We start from the raw sequence: 13,926 nt of genomic DNA, 5'->3' as shown, positions 1-13,926 counted from the left end.
CGTGCACACATTAACTGTATGCGCTCCCTTTAAGTGCCACGGTGCTCTCTGTGCCAGGTGCTATCAGAGGGAGACACACACCGCTGGCACCCGAGCCGGCGTGGTTGGCGAGAGGGAGAGAGAGCTCAATATTGCTACACCACATTAAACACACTCTCTCATACACCTTAGCTGGAGCCGCATACGGAACAACTCATAGGGGGGGTAGGGGTGTGTGTGTGTGTGTGTGTGGGTGTGTGTGTGTGCGTGTGGGTGTGTGTGTGTGCGTGTGTGGGTGTGTGTGTGTGCGCGCGGGGGAGGCACATTTTATAGACGCATCTGCTCTCTCTGCAACCGCTGAAGCGCAGGTTGATGATGTGTGCAGTAGTTTAAATTGGGGGAAGACATTAGCGGTTTGCATGTTCTGGAATAGAGTCGAGGAGTTTGGAGCCAAACAGAAATGTCATTTTGCACATGCATATGCCACGGCACATAGACTCATCGATACACAGCAGGCGTGAAAGAGTAAGTGCATGAAATGTAGCTTCTGACGCTGCTGTGTGATAGCTTTACCTCTGGGCTGTTGTTGCCCTCTCACAGCATGATACCAATATTTCCAGATGCATTTCCAGAGCATTAACGTTTGGATATTATTAAATACGTTCATGTAATATGATTGCTCTGACCTTTTGGTCTGTGTTATCGCACCAGTAGAAATGGCCAAAGTGACTTTGTGGAGACACTTCGCAGTTTTCCATAATAAGCCATACCTATGCAGTCTGGGCGTATAGGTCAACAAATACGAGCAATATGGGCAATGATTTGCCTATCACTATGCACCAGCGCTGTCAAATACTGCATTTATGTATCATGTACATATATTACATACGAATGATACGATGATGAGCCTGGCACCGGCTATATATTGTCCACTCGGCGCATGAGATAAGAGCTGACTGGGACAGTATATCGTTCAGTGGGAGAGCTTAAGGTCCATGCATGCGTCTGTGTGACAGCATAGCCTGAGCTGATGAGTCTTCAGAGGAGCACTCGGGTTAAAGAAAGGAGAAAGGCAAGCAAGCCACAAATCAGTCTGTTCTGTTTTCATGCTTATTCGATGTCTCTGTTGTTCTGTCTTTCATTTATTGTGACCATATTTGTTCCCTTCCATTCTCTTGCTTATCTTTATTTTTCATGGACTGGACTCCAACAGTATAGTAACACACAGCCGCATATATGCTGCTGGCCCCAGCAGGGCGATGCCATCTGTCCAGCTTTGGTGTTGCCACTGATTGATTCATTTAATTAGAGTTAGATCGAGGGAAATGGAGGAGGGGGGGGGGGTTAGAGAGATGGCGAATAGAATAGAAACAGAAAGTAGGATAGGGAGGGTATGGTCACTCTGCTGAATAGCTCTGGAGATTGGCTCCATTAATCTTGTTGGAACCCCCCATGTCCCCTTTACACGCTCACTTTGTGACACACTAACATACCAGCATGCACACAATGTGCACAGCAAGAGAAACGCCTGCAAAGACGGTGGTGTCGAGCCACCTGCGCGCCCGCTCGTACGGTGCGCTTGTGTTCGTGAGTGCCGATTAATTGTTTGTGTTCTGCGGGTTTTTACTTCATCAGCCAAGACTACGCCAGAGCCACAATTACATTACGCATCGGCCCGCTCTGTTTTCAGCTGAGCATCATTCAGCTTCGTCCCCAGCATCCCCGAACAATAGCCGCAAACTAGTCCTTTTGTTTCTGTGTGTGTGAGAGCGCAGCAAGTGTCCCTGCATTCATTATTCATACGCGCATGTGTTTGCCTGTTTTCCCGTGTTTTGTATGCACACAAAACTTGTTCTGGAGCCACATGAAGACTGATTTCATTCACTCTCTGTCAGCTGCCCGAGCGCTCACTGTATTGCCGATGCGTTCAGCTGCCAATGGCCTGCTAATGATGTTGACCTTTTTAAATTTCATATTCACATGTAGCCTTGTGAGACGGGAGGGTGGAACCCGGGCAGACACACGCATATATACGCGTGTCAGTTGTCCATGCACACCCACCGCCAGAAACCGTAATGACACTGACCTTTTTATTTGTGATGATGTGTGGAGGCAATGTTTATTTGCAGGGGGCCGAATGCTTCCTGTTGATTGGCTCCCCACCCCCACTCTCCCCATCATCCAACGCGCACACGCGCTCCCATCAACAGACACAGCAATCACAACACAATACACCTGTTAGCTGCATCGGCAGTGCCCTGCGATTAGGACACAAGTGGGAGGAGGAGGACAGAGGGTATTAGGGTGGTTTGTATACACACACACGCGCTCACACACACATGCCAATACCAGAAACAAAATCTAAAGCCATTCCCGTGTTTATTAGCAAAGAGCGAATCTCAGCGAAACGGCACAATTTTAATTCAGCTAAAATAGGCCTGCTCACCGTAAAAATAAAAAATCGAAATGCTTTCCCATTTGGTCCGAATGTGTTGCGGAGCCCTCTACTGCATTATCGGTCTTGAAATGGATTGTGCCGAAGCATCCGGTCGACAATTTTACAGCTGTTAAGAATTATCAAGGGATGAGGCGCCTCAATAAAAACATACCACTCTTACTCGCAGCAACTTCGGGCTGCACTTGAAATGAATCCCTCCAATCTCCTGTTCCTCCACTCCCAAGAGACACTAAGTTGCGATCACTAAGGCGACGTTTCCGCTGATTATTGGATTCTGTGTTCTCGTCTTGGCCTGACTTGAACTGCGATGATGTGCAGGATCTCAAACTGGTCCGATCCGCTCTGAATGTTCTTAAAAAGGTCAAAAGAGAGGCGGTAGGATGAAGGAATGAGTTTTCATTGATTGCACTCTTTATCATCAATCCTCCAGCTCTTTACTTACGTGTTTGAGTAATTAGGGCCCGAGCACCGACGGCGTCGGGCCGCAACGATTTTTTTTGAATTTTCATTTGCGAATGTTTTTAAATGTACAGATTTATATTCACATCTGTAGGAAGTTAACAAGAGCAAATCTAGCACTGGAATACACAGTATGTTACACACTGCAATATGTAATGGTATTACCGGTATTGTCTTTTATAAATTGCTCTCAAACAATAATGTAGAAGAAGTCACTTTTTCTTCTACTAAATAGAAATCCGGAGCATTTTTGAGTCGAGCTCACCTCCAAAGCCTTTTTTTTTTCTTCTTCTTCTTCTAACTTCTTCTCACCGCTCAAGGTGTAACACCGCCACCCACCTCCGCCTGGTTATCTCACACCAAACACATCCTCTCCCGAGGGCTCTCACCCAGCTGCCCCGGGCCGCAAACCTGCCACTGCCACGGGAATGTGACACAGCTGTGCTTTGTTGATGCTTTTTACATCTATACGCCAGAAATTATTACATTATACACAATGTGTGTGTGTCTGTGTGTGTGTGGTGGAAGAGAAAGCATTTCATTGAGTGAGAAGAAAAACACCAACCTCACCAACTGCAGCCTAAGGTAGTACAGGTTCAGCGCTCCCCCTGACAGAGTCTCGGTTTGTAAGGAGACATAATCTTTGCCTCTGGAGTGAGTGGGTTAGAGAGAGAGAGAGGAGTTGAAATGTCAGCTCTACCACAAACATGCCCTTTGGTTTGAAAGAAGGTCTTGGCTGTGGGCGCCTGATAAAAGTTACAGCTTGAATGTTCTGTTAATGTTAATTTGCAAATAACAATCTTTTTGTTGCTGTGAGCACACACGTTGCTGTGTGTGTGTGTGTGTGTGTGTGTGTGCGTGCACCAATACAATGGCTCCATAAGGGCCTAATCGGGCACAAAGAGGAACTTACCCCCCCTCACAGAACACATTAAGCAGCATTATGATATCTTATGTGATGTGATTAATAATTCTGGATTAATTGATTAATTAAATGTATAAAATGGCAACGACGCATCTCACACCCACCAGAAGAAAAACACCAAGGAGTGTGTGATGAATAGACCTTTGGGTTACTGCGTGGAATCAAATCTGAACTATTGGGTGATTCCTAGGGTTAGCACACGCAGAAGCTCCATATCTCACCCTGCATTTAGGTTTTTGTGCGAGTTTAAATAGGGTGTGGGTGTGTGTGTGTGTAATATGGAAGCCCATCTGTGATCAGCCAAGTGTGATATTGCTCCTCATCTCTCAATTAGAACACTTATAAACACTGCATTAAGCTTTGCATTAGAAGGGATGATGGCGGAGGTAGAAAAGAAGACGCTTTCTCGTAATAGCTCAATTATGTCTACCGAGACGCTATGTCTCTTGACTTCGGAGTAAAATGTGTTCCCGCCATACTGGGAGCATCAAAGTTAAATACATACGTTTGTCCCAAGTGGATCATTCAATCATAGCCAGCCACGTTGACTTCTAGGATTCAGTTTGCATAACATAAAGGTTTTACCCCAAAACTGATGAAAATCATGTGCAAATACCAGTGCTGGTTATAATGTATACTGCAGTCCATCTGAGGGTTGACTACTCGTACTTGATTAGAGGTGACAGCTCCTGATTGGTGACGTCCAGGTCATAAACTGGAGGAGGAACCTAGGTAGGTGTGTGTGTGTGTGTGTGTGTGTGTGTGTGTGTGCGTGTGTAAATCTGTGTACAAGTAAAGGCTTAGCAGTACGTTGAGTGTTACATTTCCGGAGGAAGGTAGTCCAAATCTTGAAATCTTGAAATTATAAGACGCATCAGACAGTAACGTTTTGTAGAGAAACTCAAATTGTACTTTAAATGACTGAATGAAACTCCATAAGGGATCCGGGCCGTGTTTTGCCATGTTTTCTTTTTTTTGGTGACATTATACACACTTCAGTACGCATAGGCACGCTGCCTTGTTGTCAGAGTTTAAACAAACTTGAATACAAACCCACACACTCTCTCTCACACACTCACACACACACACACACACACACACAAAGAAGCATGTGTCGTGGTCGAGCAGGCACGAGCTTGGAGGGCCATCCGGTGTGCGTCGGGAGTCTTCGGAGTGTTTCTCGACTGTGACGTTGATGAATGATGTGTCAAGACGATGTCCCGCTCATGCCCTGCTCCCCCTTTTACCCAGGAGAGGGACAGCCTGTGCGTGGGAGAAAGGGGGGGGGGGGCGGGACGGAGGTTATCGCTGCATGTGTTTTGGTTCGCGTGGGTGTGTACGCACTGCTGAGTGTGTGTTATTCAGTCGGACATGTGAATGGCATGGGATCGGCATTACACGAGTCAGCGGTTCAGGGTGAGAGTGAAATGGCAAAGAGCACGGGGGTTAAACACTCTGAACCCTGAGCCCCCCCCCCCCCCACACACACTATTTTAACGGTGAAAAATCCGTGATCCGTTTCAGAGTCAAACCCGAGGCCCTCGGGTCTCCCCCTCCTCTTCAACCGCTTCATCACAGAAACCTTTTAAAACAAACTGCCATTCACGCACAACGTGCACTTAGATAGTCCAAGTGAGCGCTTCCTCTCCGTACCCTCCTTTTTCTACCTTAGGTAAGAAAACACAGCAACACAGAGGAGTATATCCCTGCTAACTGTATTCATTTCCTTCCCTGCATCTTAGCTTTTTACTCACTCCGTCAAAGGAAATAACTACTTTCAGCAGCAGCTCAGCGTGGTTGCTGCAGTGATGACCGTGCATTAACGGCTTTTTCCGCTGAGGCGCCGCTCTGAGTGCAAGGCCTGTCTTCTCGCTGTCATTAAACCACTATGGCCATGACCGTCATTTAAACTCTTTTAACAACTGCAGTTTACCGCTCGCACATTCTCAGATCCATTTGCGAGACGCGAGTGTAATTCCCCTTGATGACCATGCTTTTTCCTGTTATTAATGATGAAACAGAGTGGAGGCAAAGTGCAACCAGGCTCAGTTTGAGGGGTAATGCAATACTGCGAAGTGGAATTGCAGGAGAATTGTGGGTGTTTCTCACATGATGTATGTTGACCTTTTGGGGGGGGGGGGGAAATTAAGATAGACAGAGAAGCCTCCACAGTGGATGTTGTCTCCTCTGTAACGGTGAAGAAAGATGGAGGAGACGTAGCCCAAGACCCTCTCTGTACCTCTCTCTCTCAGTGCTCTCCTTTTTCTCAATCTGTCCCTTGATTACTTTTTCATGATTTCTGCTGCCTAAGACAAATGGCTGTGTTAAATGAGCAGAATTAGACAAGGGAGCTGAGCGCGGCGGGAATGGATCGGACATCCAGTGTTTACTCTTCTCCATTCAGTGGCTTGGCCCGCCGTCGAGCTCTGTGTCTCAAAGTCGAGGCGGCAAGAGGGGAGGGCCACAGTTGTAATTCTGACAACACATCAACACATTGGCAAATTCTGTACACCATAATGTTACATTTCTCATATTTCTGTCATTTTTTTAGGATTAATGTCGTGTTTTATGCTACAGCAGCTGGATTAAGGCTACACTATGAAGCACATCCCGGATGAGACTTTATATTATGTCTGATTTCATTATTATCTGATGCAACAGGATTTAAATGATCAGTTGTTTGGATATTCCACATTTGCCTTATTCTTATATATGCTATTTAATTCAGTACTTGATGTTATTTTCTTACTGTTTTCCCAAAAGGATTGTTGCTATGTATGTACGAAATCAATCTAGTTTGATTCATCCAAATTATTCAATTATTAACACGTCATTCAGATCATAAAAACCGTCGCACTTTATTTTTAACTTGAGGCTGATTGTTAAAACAGAGGACCACCTTCCCAGTTAAATTAGAAGAAGCAAAAAACATTACATGACAAAATGACGGAGTAAAATAAACTGGGCTGCACAGTGAATATGTATGGCACTGTCAGACATAATGACCAAAATAATGATTCTGCTTATACCCTCGCCCACGGGGTGAGAATAGCATGGTTCATGAAACCACCAGCCTACACTGGGAGCTGCTGCCAGACAGCCGCACTAACGGCGAGCCCTCCTGCAGGGTCTGTGTGTTTCTTCCCACCCTGGCAGGCTGACAGGGAGTCAGGCATGGACAGCAAAGGGTGCTCCCTTGGCAGAGACGAGGCCTTGGTTAGCACTCCATGGGCACGGGCACCGCTATGGATCATCACTCCCCTCAGTGGAGTGTGTGTGTGTGTGTGTGGTTGCCTGAGATGGAACGCAGTAAGAGCTATTAATATTGATATCATTTTATCACTTCAGGGGTCTTTCCATATTTCTGATGATCAATTACAGTCACCACTGCCCCCTACAGTCTTTCCAGCCACTTAGGAATCTCGCTACCGGCCTTGAATGTTACTTCAGTTTAAAAAAAGGAGACATTTTAATTTGACCTGTCTTAAGATTCAGGCATATTATTGATATCATGCAGACACCGTGTTGTATTTCCACTGTTAAGCAAACGAGGCGCTGACTCTGGAATAGATTATCTGGTTGTCTGTGTGTTCTGCTCGGTTCTGGCAGGCAACACCAGAAAGCAAGTACGAGCCTCTCGTTGCCAAAACATTCCCCCTCCTGCAGTTGTTCGCGCCTCACCACATATCATTTCCATTTCATTCATCTTTGACAAAGCTATTATTTATTTTTTCCCATTTCACACCTAAACAATGGAACTCCGTATTAAGTTAAGAGTGAGATGGATATTAGGAATCTATGAATGATGAATAGAAATCGTGTGTTTAACCTTAAGAGCCCGCCTCTGGGAATCTTTGTGCGGGATTGCTCCGCTTCTCACACACACTCTGCTGCTTTTGTAGTCGTAGCGAGTTTCGGCGTGAGTGTGGCAGGGCTATTGCCAGACTAATAGCAAGTTATCACTATTATTGGAGATGTAGGATAGATTGGTTAAGTGCTAGGAGCAGCCACACTGGAACCCGCTGAGTTGTAATCTCATTTAACAGCTCTTGAATTGCTCAAAGGTGTGTGTTTTGAAAAGTTAGCTCGCTGCGTGCATGTGTGAGCGTGTCTGGGGACACGAAGCTGCTCTGCTGTTCCCGGGCCAGCTATTAGTGACGCAGGAGTGGCTAATCTGTAATGGCTGCTGTCACAGCCCTGCCTTGGCTCCTGGTGATGGGTGCACTGTGACAAATCCACACACACAGAAGTTTTCAACACACCCAAATATGTGCACTCACACCGATTCACTTGCATGCAGTACGGTGCTACAACTTCTGACAAGCTCTCCAGCACCAGTCATCGGTCCAGCCGCAGGTGACAGATAGACGAGCGACGCTGGAGCCATCCGGTTATGCTGCCACTGCGGCAGACCGGATCCGAATGAGCACTTGCATACCGTCCTCCTTTATTTTTCTGTGTCACTTCCTTTTCTCTTCGTCCAAAATTTGACATGTTCTTGTCTAAATAAAACCAACCCATCACTCTTTGCTCTCCTCCCGTTTCTGCCTCCAGAGCACGGTGGTAGTGGAGAAGTCCATCCAGGATCTGATGAGCCTGATGCAGGACCTGAGCGCCTACTCCAACCAGTTCCTGGAGATGGTTTGCGACAAGCTCAAAGAGTACAAGGAAATCTGCAACACGGGTTACAGGTAAAAGGAGGAGGAGGAGGAGGCTAGCTCACCTGCAATAGGATCTGAAATCTAGAGTATTACAGCCACTTTAACGATTCGTTTTTACTGTTTTAATTCTTTAAATTATGAAGGCTCACAGCATTGAGAAATATGGAATTAGATTTGAATGTTTCTTTTCTTTTTACACACACTCAGTCGCACACACACACTGGTGCTGTGAAAGGCCATCCATCTGTGCTCTACCGGGACCATGTAACACCTGGCCAGGTGAAGGGGGGGGGGGGGGGCTAGAGAATACGGAGGGATAGGAGAGGGAGTGATGAATGGGCCAGGAGATGCTGGGAGTCCATCTGGACTCCGTCACAGGTCAGCCTCAGTCTCACTGGGGCCTCGGAGTGATAAAGATGAACCCAACCGAGGCTGCCAGAGTGTGTGTGCGTATATGTTTGTGTTCCTGTGTGCATTTAAACATAAACAAGACTGTGTGTGTGTGTCTCTCTCTCGTGTAAAGGTCTTTTATGACATTAATTGCAGTACCAAGCAGTTTCTCCAACCCAGACATATGCACACAATGCAAATAAATGTTGGCAGGCTGCCCCAATATCTCTTCACGGCAAATCAGAGCTGCTGTAAAACCACTTTAATGTCAGTACAGATGCTCATGTTCAGCTACCTGACTTGTATTTAATATTAATGCAGTTGACTACTTTTGAGCTACACTTGCTGCGTCGCAAGTTTTTGGTGGAATGTCGTGAAATTTTGGGACAAACATTGTTGGTCCTGCAGAGTGTTACTTTTGGGAATCCCTGATTTAAAAAAAAAAAAATAAATTTCACATGACAGAAACCTCTAAATATAAAGAATGAATTCCATTCAGCCTTGGTTGTATGTTGAAAGTAATTATGTATTGATCGAACTAACATTTTAGCATGTAGCACGCCAATATTTGTGCAGCTGAATCGTGTCTCTTCTCATCATCTTGTCATTATTTGTGTCTGTTAAGAGCAACAGCGGTGCACATGTTACGTTGTCTGAATGTCTGCATGTCTGTGTGTCTTCAGGGGCGTGGTCCAGTGTGAGGAGAAGCTCACCATCAGCGCCTCCTGGTCCAAAGACGAGGACATCAGTCGCCTGCTCCAGTCGCTCCCTAACTGGGCAAATATGACCCAACCCAGACAGACGCGACAGAAGAGAGAGGATGAAGAGGACTTCACTCGGTACGCTCACGAACACAGACACAAAACATATGTACTGTTTCATATAAACGTGCAGATGTCCATGTGTTTGCACAATCACAATTCTGTCATTGAAAAAAAACCTATTCTCAAACAAGTAGAGTAACAAGCGCACACTATACACACACACACACACACACACACACACACACACACATACACACACAAGGAGAAGTAGACATACACCACCACACTTGCGCAATCACGCAAATAATCCCTCCCTCCCGTCTTTTCTCGTTTATTCGCATATTATTGAACCCTCTGTTGTTGACTAAGATGCACCCATAAAATAAGTCATGATTGCTCTTTTAAACACCCTCTATCTGAAGGAAGTAAGGAAACGAGGGAAGAACAAAATGGGAAAATATAAGGAGAGCAGACGGAGGAGGGGGGGGGGCGTCTTATCGAAATTGCCTTTGAAAGTGCGCACTCTTCAGGGAACACTGGAGCTCATCGAAGCGGAATAGTAAAGTAAATAAATAAATTGGTTATGTGGCCAGAGAAAGTCAATCTGTTGTGTGCACGCTCCCTCCCGCTCTCATACTCCCTTTCGCAAACACACACACACACACACACACACACACACAGAGGACTCAGAGATAGCAAGGGGGAGACAATAACACTGTTTGATTTGAGAGCCGAAGATGTTTTCATCACAATGAAACGGGGATTAGCTTCTGCACGACTGGCAACCCAGTGCGTTAATGAAGCCTCATTAATAAACTACACGTGGCTGTGTGCGAGCGAGGGAATGCGCGTTTGTGTGTCTGGCGTTTCTTTGTACCCGTTTGTTGTTCAATAGATCTTGATCTTGCGGGCATCCCGGTGACTCTGGAGGCCGGTCCACATGTCATGTGTTTGCAGCGCTGCGGCGTTGGGACTCAGTTGTGCTGCTTCCACGCTCTCGCCCCATATTTGGTGCCAGTTAACCAGCCAAGTGTCCTTAAACCACAAATATACAAAAAAAGGGTTTTTTGATGTCTTTGTCTTTGTTTTTCCAGCCTGTAAATCTCTGCCGTCTGTTTGTCTTCCACTTCTAAATGCGCTCCTTCACCTGTTGTTCCCCCCCGACTGTTTAGCCACGAGCAACTTCCTCCCTTTAAAGTCCTTTAAAGTCTTTTAGCCCTGTAACTTTCTTGAGCCCCTTTCTTCCTGACTTCTGTCTTTTTATACGTCTTGTTTCTGATCACCTAGTTTGGACGTTTGTGCGTCACTGCCCGTATTCACGCATCATTGTGCACACAAGCATGGGATTACCGTAAAACTTCAAACCTCTTCAAATAAACACACGCCGTATGAACACACTTTATAAACAGATGAAGCAAACATTTGCACATCCATTACTTTCAGCAATCCATTACGTTTTATTTCATGAAAATTGTCTTCTATTATAGCATTTATGTAAACCACTCACTGCCTCTGCAAACCAGCAAACCAATCATTTTCTGAAAACTTCATGCTGGAGACTGATTATAGGGTTTTTTCATACGCTTGCCTCTTGGACATCAAACATGTAATTGTCGAAGCCCTTTTTTTGATAGCAGTCATTTTTGATAAAAGGGTGTTTGCTGTATGAGTGTTTGCCAAATAATGTTTTTCTTTGCCAACACCATGCCGCGTTCTAACTCTCTCCTCTCTCATACAGCGCGGCTTTTGCTAAGGAGTCGGAGGTGCTGACCGGCAACCTTGGAGACAAGTTAATCCCCCAGAATGAGATCCTGCGGGACGTCAGTGACCTGAAGGCGCTGGCCAACCTTCACGAGAGCATGGAGTGGCTCGCCAGTCGCCTCAAGACCTTCTTCACCAACCTGCCTCATGCCTCCAGTGAGTAAGGGACGATATGGACGATATGGAAGGAGTTGACGCTTTGTTCTTTTCTTTGTATTGCCAATTGTCAGTGCGGTACAGTTTACATCATTGCTTCTGAAGCCCTTCGACCAGCAGTTATGACGAGCAACCAGCAGTTATTACGATGCTGATGCTGACTTCTTAGTCACTGCATGGTACGACTCGGCTCTCTCTCTCTCTCGATCGTTACCATTGACTAAAACTGTGGCTAGTACCTGGTACTTATTTTGGCATCGCCTCCGCCGAGGCTAACGCTGAACATTAATGAAGAACATCACCCCTCACCTCGTCTCCTTCTCTCCTAGTTCTCCCGGCAAAAACCAACACATCCGAGTTCTCATACTTCTTCTGCATAATGAAGCTGTCACATCTACGCATATAGGCAAGAAGCTGGAGCGTCACTAGGTGTATGCACAGTGATTGACAGACTGTATGCTGATTATCATCACCTAACGAACTGGATTCTTCTTGTTCCTTCTGACTGGTGGGTGTGACTCAGTTGATGAATTTTAAATTAGGAAGAACTTTGTGATATTTTCGACACTAGTATTTACATATGCAGTCAATTTTGCGCCTACACTCGGCACACTGACGCCAACGCAGACATCTGTTGCTGTAAACTTGATTATTGTCTTCGACACATGAGTTCTGCTCGGCAAATGGTTGCATTGCACCAGAAATTAGATTATCCTTCCTGTCACTTTCTATCCTCAGTTTCTTGTTTTTTTTCCCCCAATTTGGTTATTGAGGAAAAGACCGAGTATATGTGTGTGTTTTCACATCGCATCCAACAGATTTCGGGAGTATGATGGGTAAACCCTGGAGACACCTGGAGAGAAATATAACATCGTGGACGTTTGTTTTTCAGGAGACGTTGCTACTCGTCTCTCAGGTCATTGAGCAGTTATTGATCAGAACATCACTGCAGATTCAAAAACCAACAACATTGTCCGGATGGTTTATGGAGGGTCACAGTCGGGGGCGTAGGAAGTTTTCTCATCCTTAGCTGCAGCACTTTTGTTGCAACGCTTCTTACCTGTGCCTCATTAAGCTCTTGTTTGAGTGTGTTATTATCACACACTCATTACCTTCTCTACTGGAGTGGTCAAAGAGCACTTTACACACACACACACACACACACACACACTCTTTGCTCTCGCTCTGCCAGTGTGTGTGTGTGCGCATAAATGCCTACTCTAATTTAGGACTTCATAGCATTTCATACATCCCCCTGCTCAGTCATCACTTTTGTATCATTGATCAAAACGAGGTGTGTGTGTGTGTTTGTGTGTGTGTGTTTCTATCCATTTTGTCTCTATGTAGATCGTGTTAATCACTACTCATTTAACAGTAATGCTTTTATCCTCATCACTTGAAGAACATGCTTAATCTCTTCATGGAGCTTCTAACATCTTGGAATATTATTCTTCAAGTTCATATCTTTCAACATCATATATTTCAACATCATATCACAGCAGTCGAGGCGTTACCCATCAATCACTCTTAGTCGGGCCAGGTTTGGTTTTCTTCTGTAACTCTTGAGTAGCGGCCTCTTATTTTGGCGGTATAAATGTTCAGTAAAACACAAACGGATGTCAGACTATTTTTCTTCAGTCATGTTTATTTAATGCGTTGTTTATGTCGTTCTAAGAGGCTCATTCAATATTTAAGAATGTCATCAATCTTGACAAGATGATGCTGTTGAAGATTCCGTTTTCCTTGAAAAAGGCTCAAACGCACTTTGACGTCCATTTAGTTTTTATTTCTTATTCATGTTCTCCAGACAGCACTGGATCAAAACCGTATCAGTAATCGCCACATTTGATTGTAAAACGTACGTCAATGTTTTGTCTTTTCATGCAGCTCTTTCATTCGCCCCTGTAGTTATAGCGTGACGGTACTCTGGAGGAACTTGTGTATCTCGGTCCTCTGGCAGAGCTCTGGAAAACAATGCACCTTCCCTAGAGGGACAGACAGAGAGAGAGAGAGGGCTCCAGGCATTATCTGGTCATAACTCTCTTGCTTCGATTGCTTGTTGAACTCGCACTGTTTTGCTCTCTTTCAGCCATAAAATAATGAAATGAGAATTTTTCAGATATTCTTATTATTCCCTCTCACTCTGAGGCCGGCTTTCTTCGTTTATTCATAGATAAGAATTCAATAAAAGTATGGCAAGGGACGTGACATAATTATCATTAATTCCGGCGGGTGGCACTAATGGGAAGGATAGGGCAGTCACTTATCATGCTGGGACAGCCTCCGTACTGTTCATTATTTAGTGTTTGCCGAGCTGATGACGGACTACGTGTGTGTTGGTATGTGTGTTAGTGTGTGTGTGTGTGTGTGTGT

General features: G+C 45.3%; 1 protein-coding gene across 1 annotated transcript in view; it reads left to right on the top strand.

Moving 5' to 3' along the window:
- The window catches only part of exoc4 (exocyst complex component 4), an 85,938-nt gene that overhangs the window by 56,078 nt on the left and 15,934 nt on the right, over window positions 1-13,926 (top strand). Inside the window, exons 14-16 of the mRNA XM_079294086.1 lie at window positions 8,376-8,512; window positions 9,556-9,711; window positions 11,375-11,553. Of these exons, the coding sequence (XP_079150212.1) occupies window positions 8,376-8,512; window positions 9,556-9,711; window positions 11,375-11,553 (472 nt within the window). The remainder of the gene's footprint in view (window positions 1-8,375; window positions 8,513-9,555; window positions 9,712-11,374; window positions 11,554-13,926) is intronic.

The sequence above is a fragment of the Melanostigma gelatinosum genome, assembly GCF_949748355.1.
Source record: "Melanostigma gelatinosum genome assembly, chromosome: 22".
Classification (NCBI taxonomy): domain Eukaryota; kingdom Metazoa; phylum Chordata; class Actinopteri; order Perciformes; family Zoarcidae; genus Melanostigma; species Melanostigma gelatinosum.
Note: the sequence above shows the minus strand (reverse complement) of the source record. Positions and strands in the feature narration are given on the sequence as shown.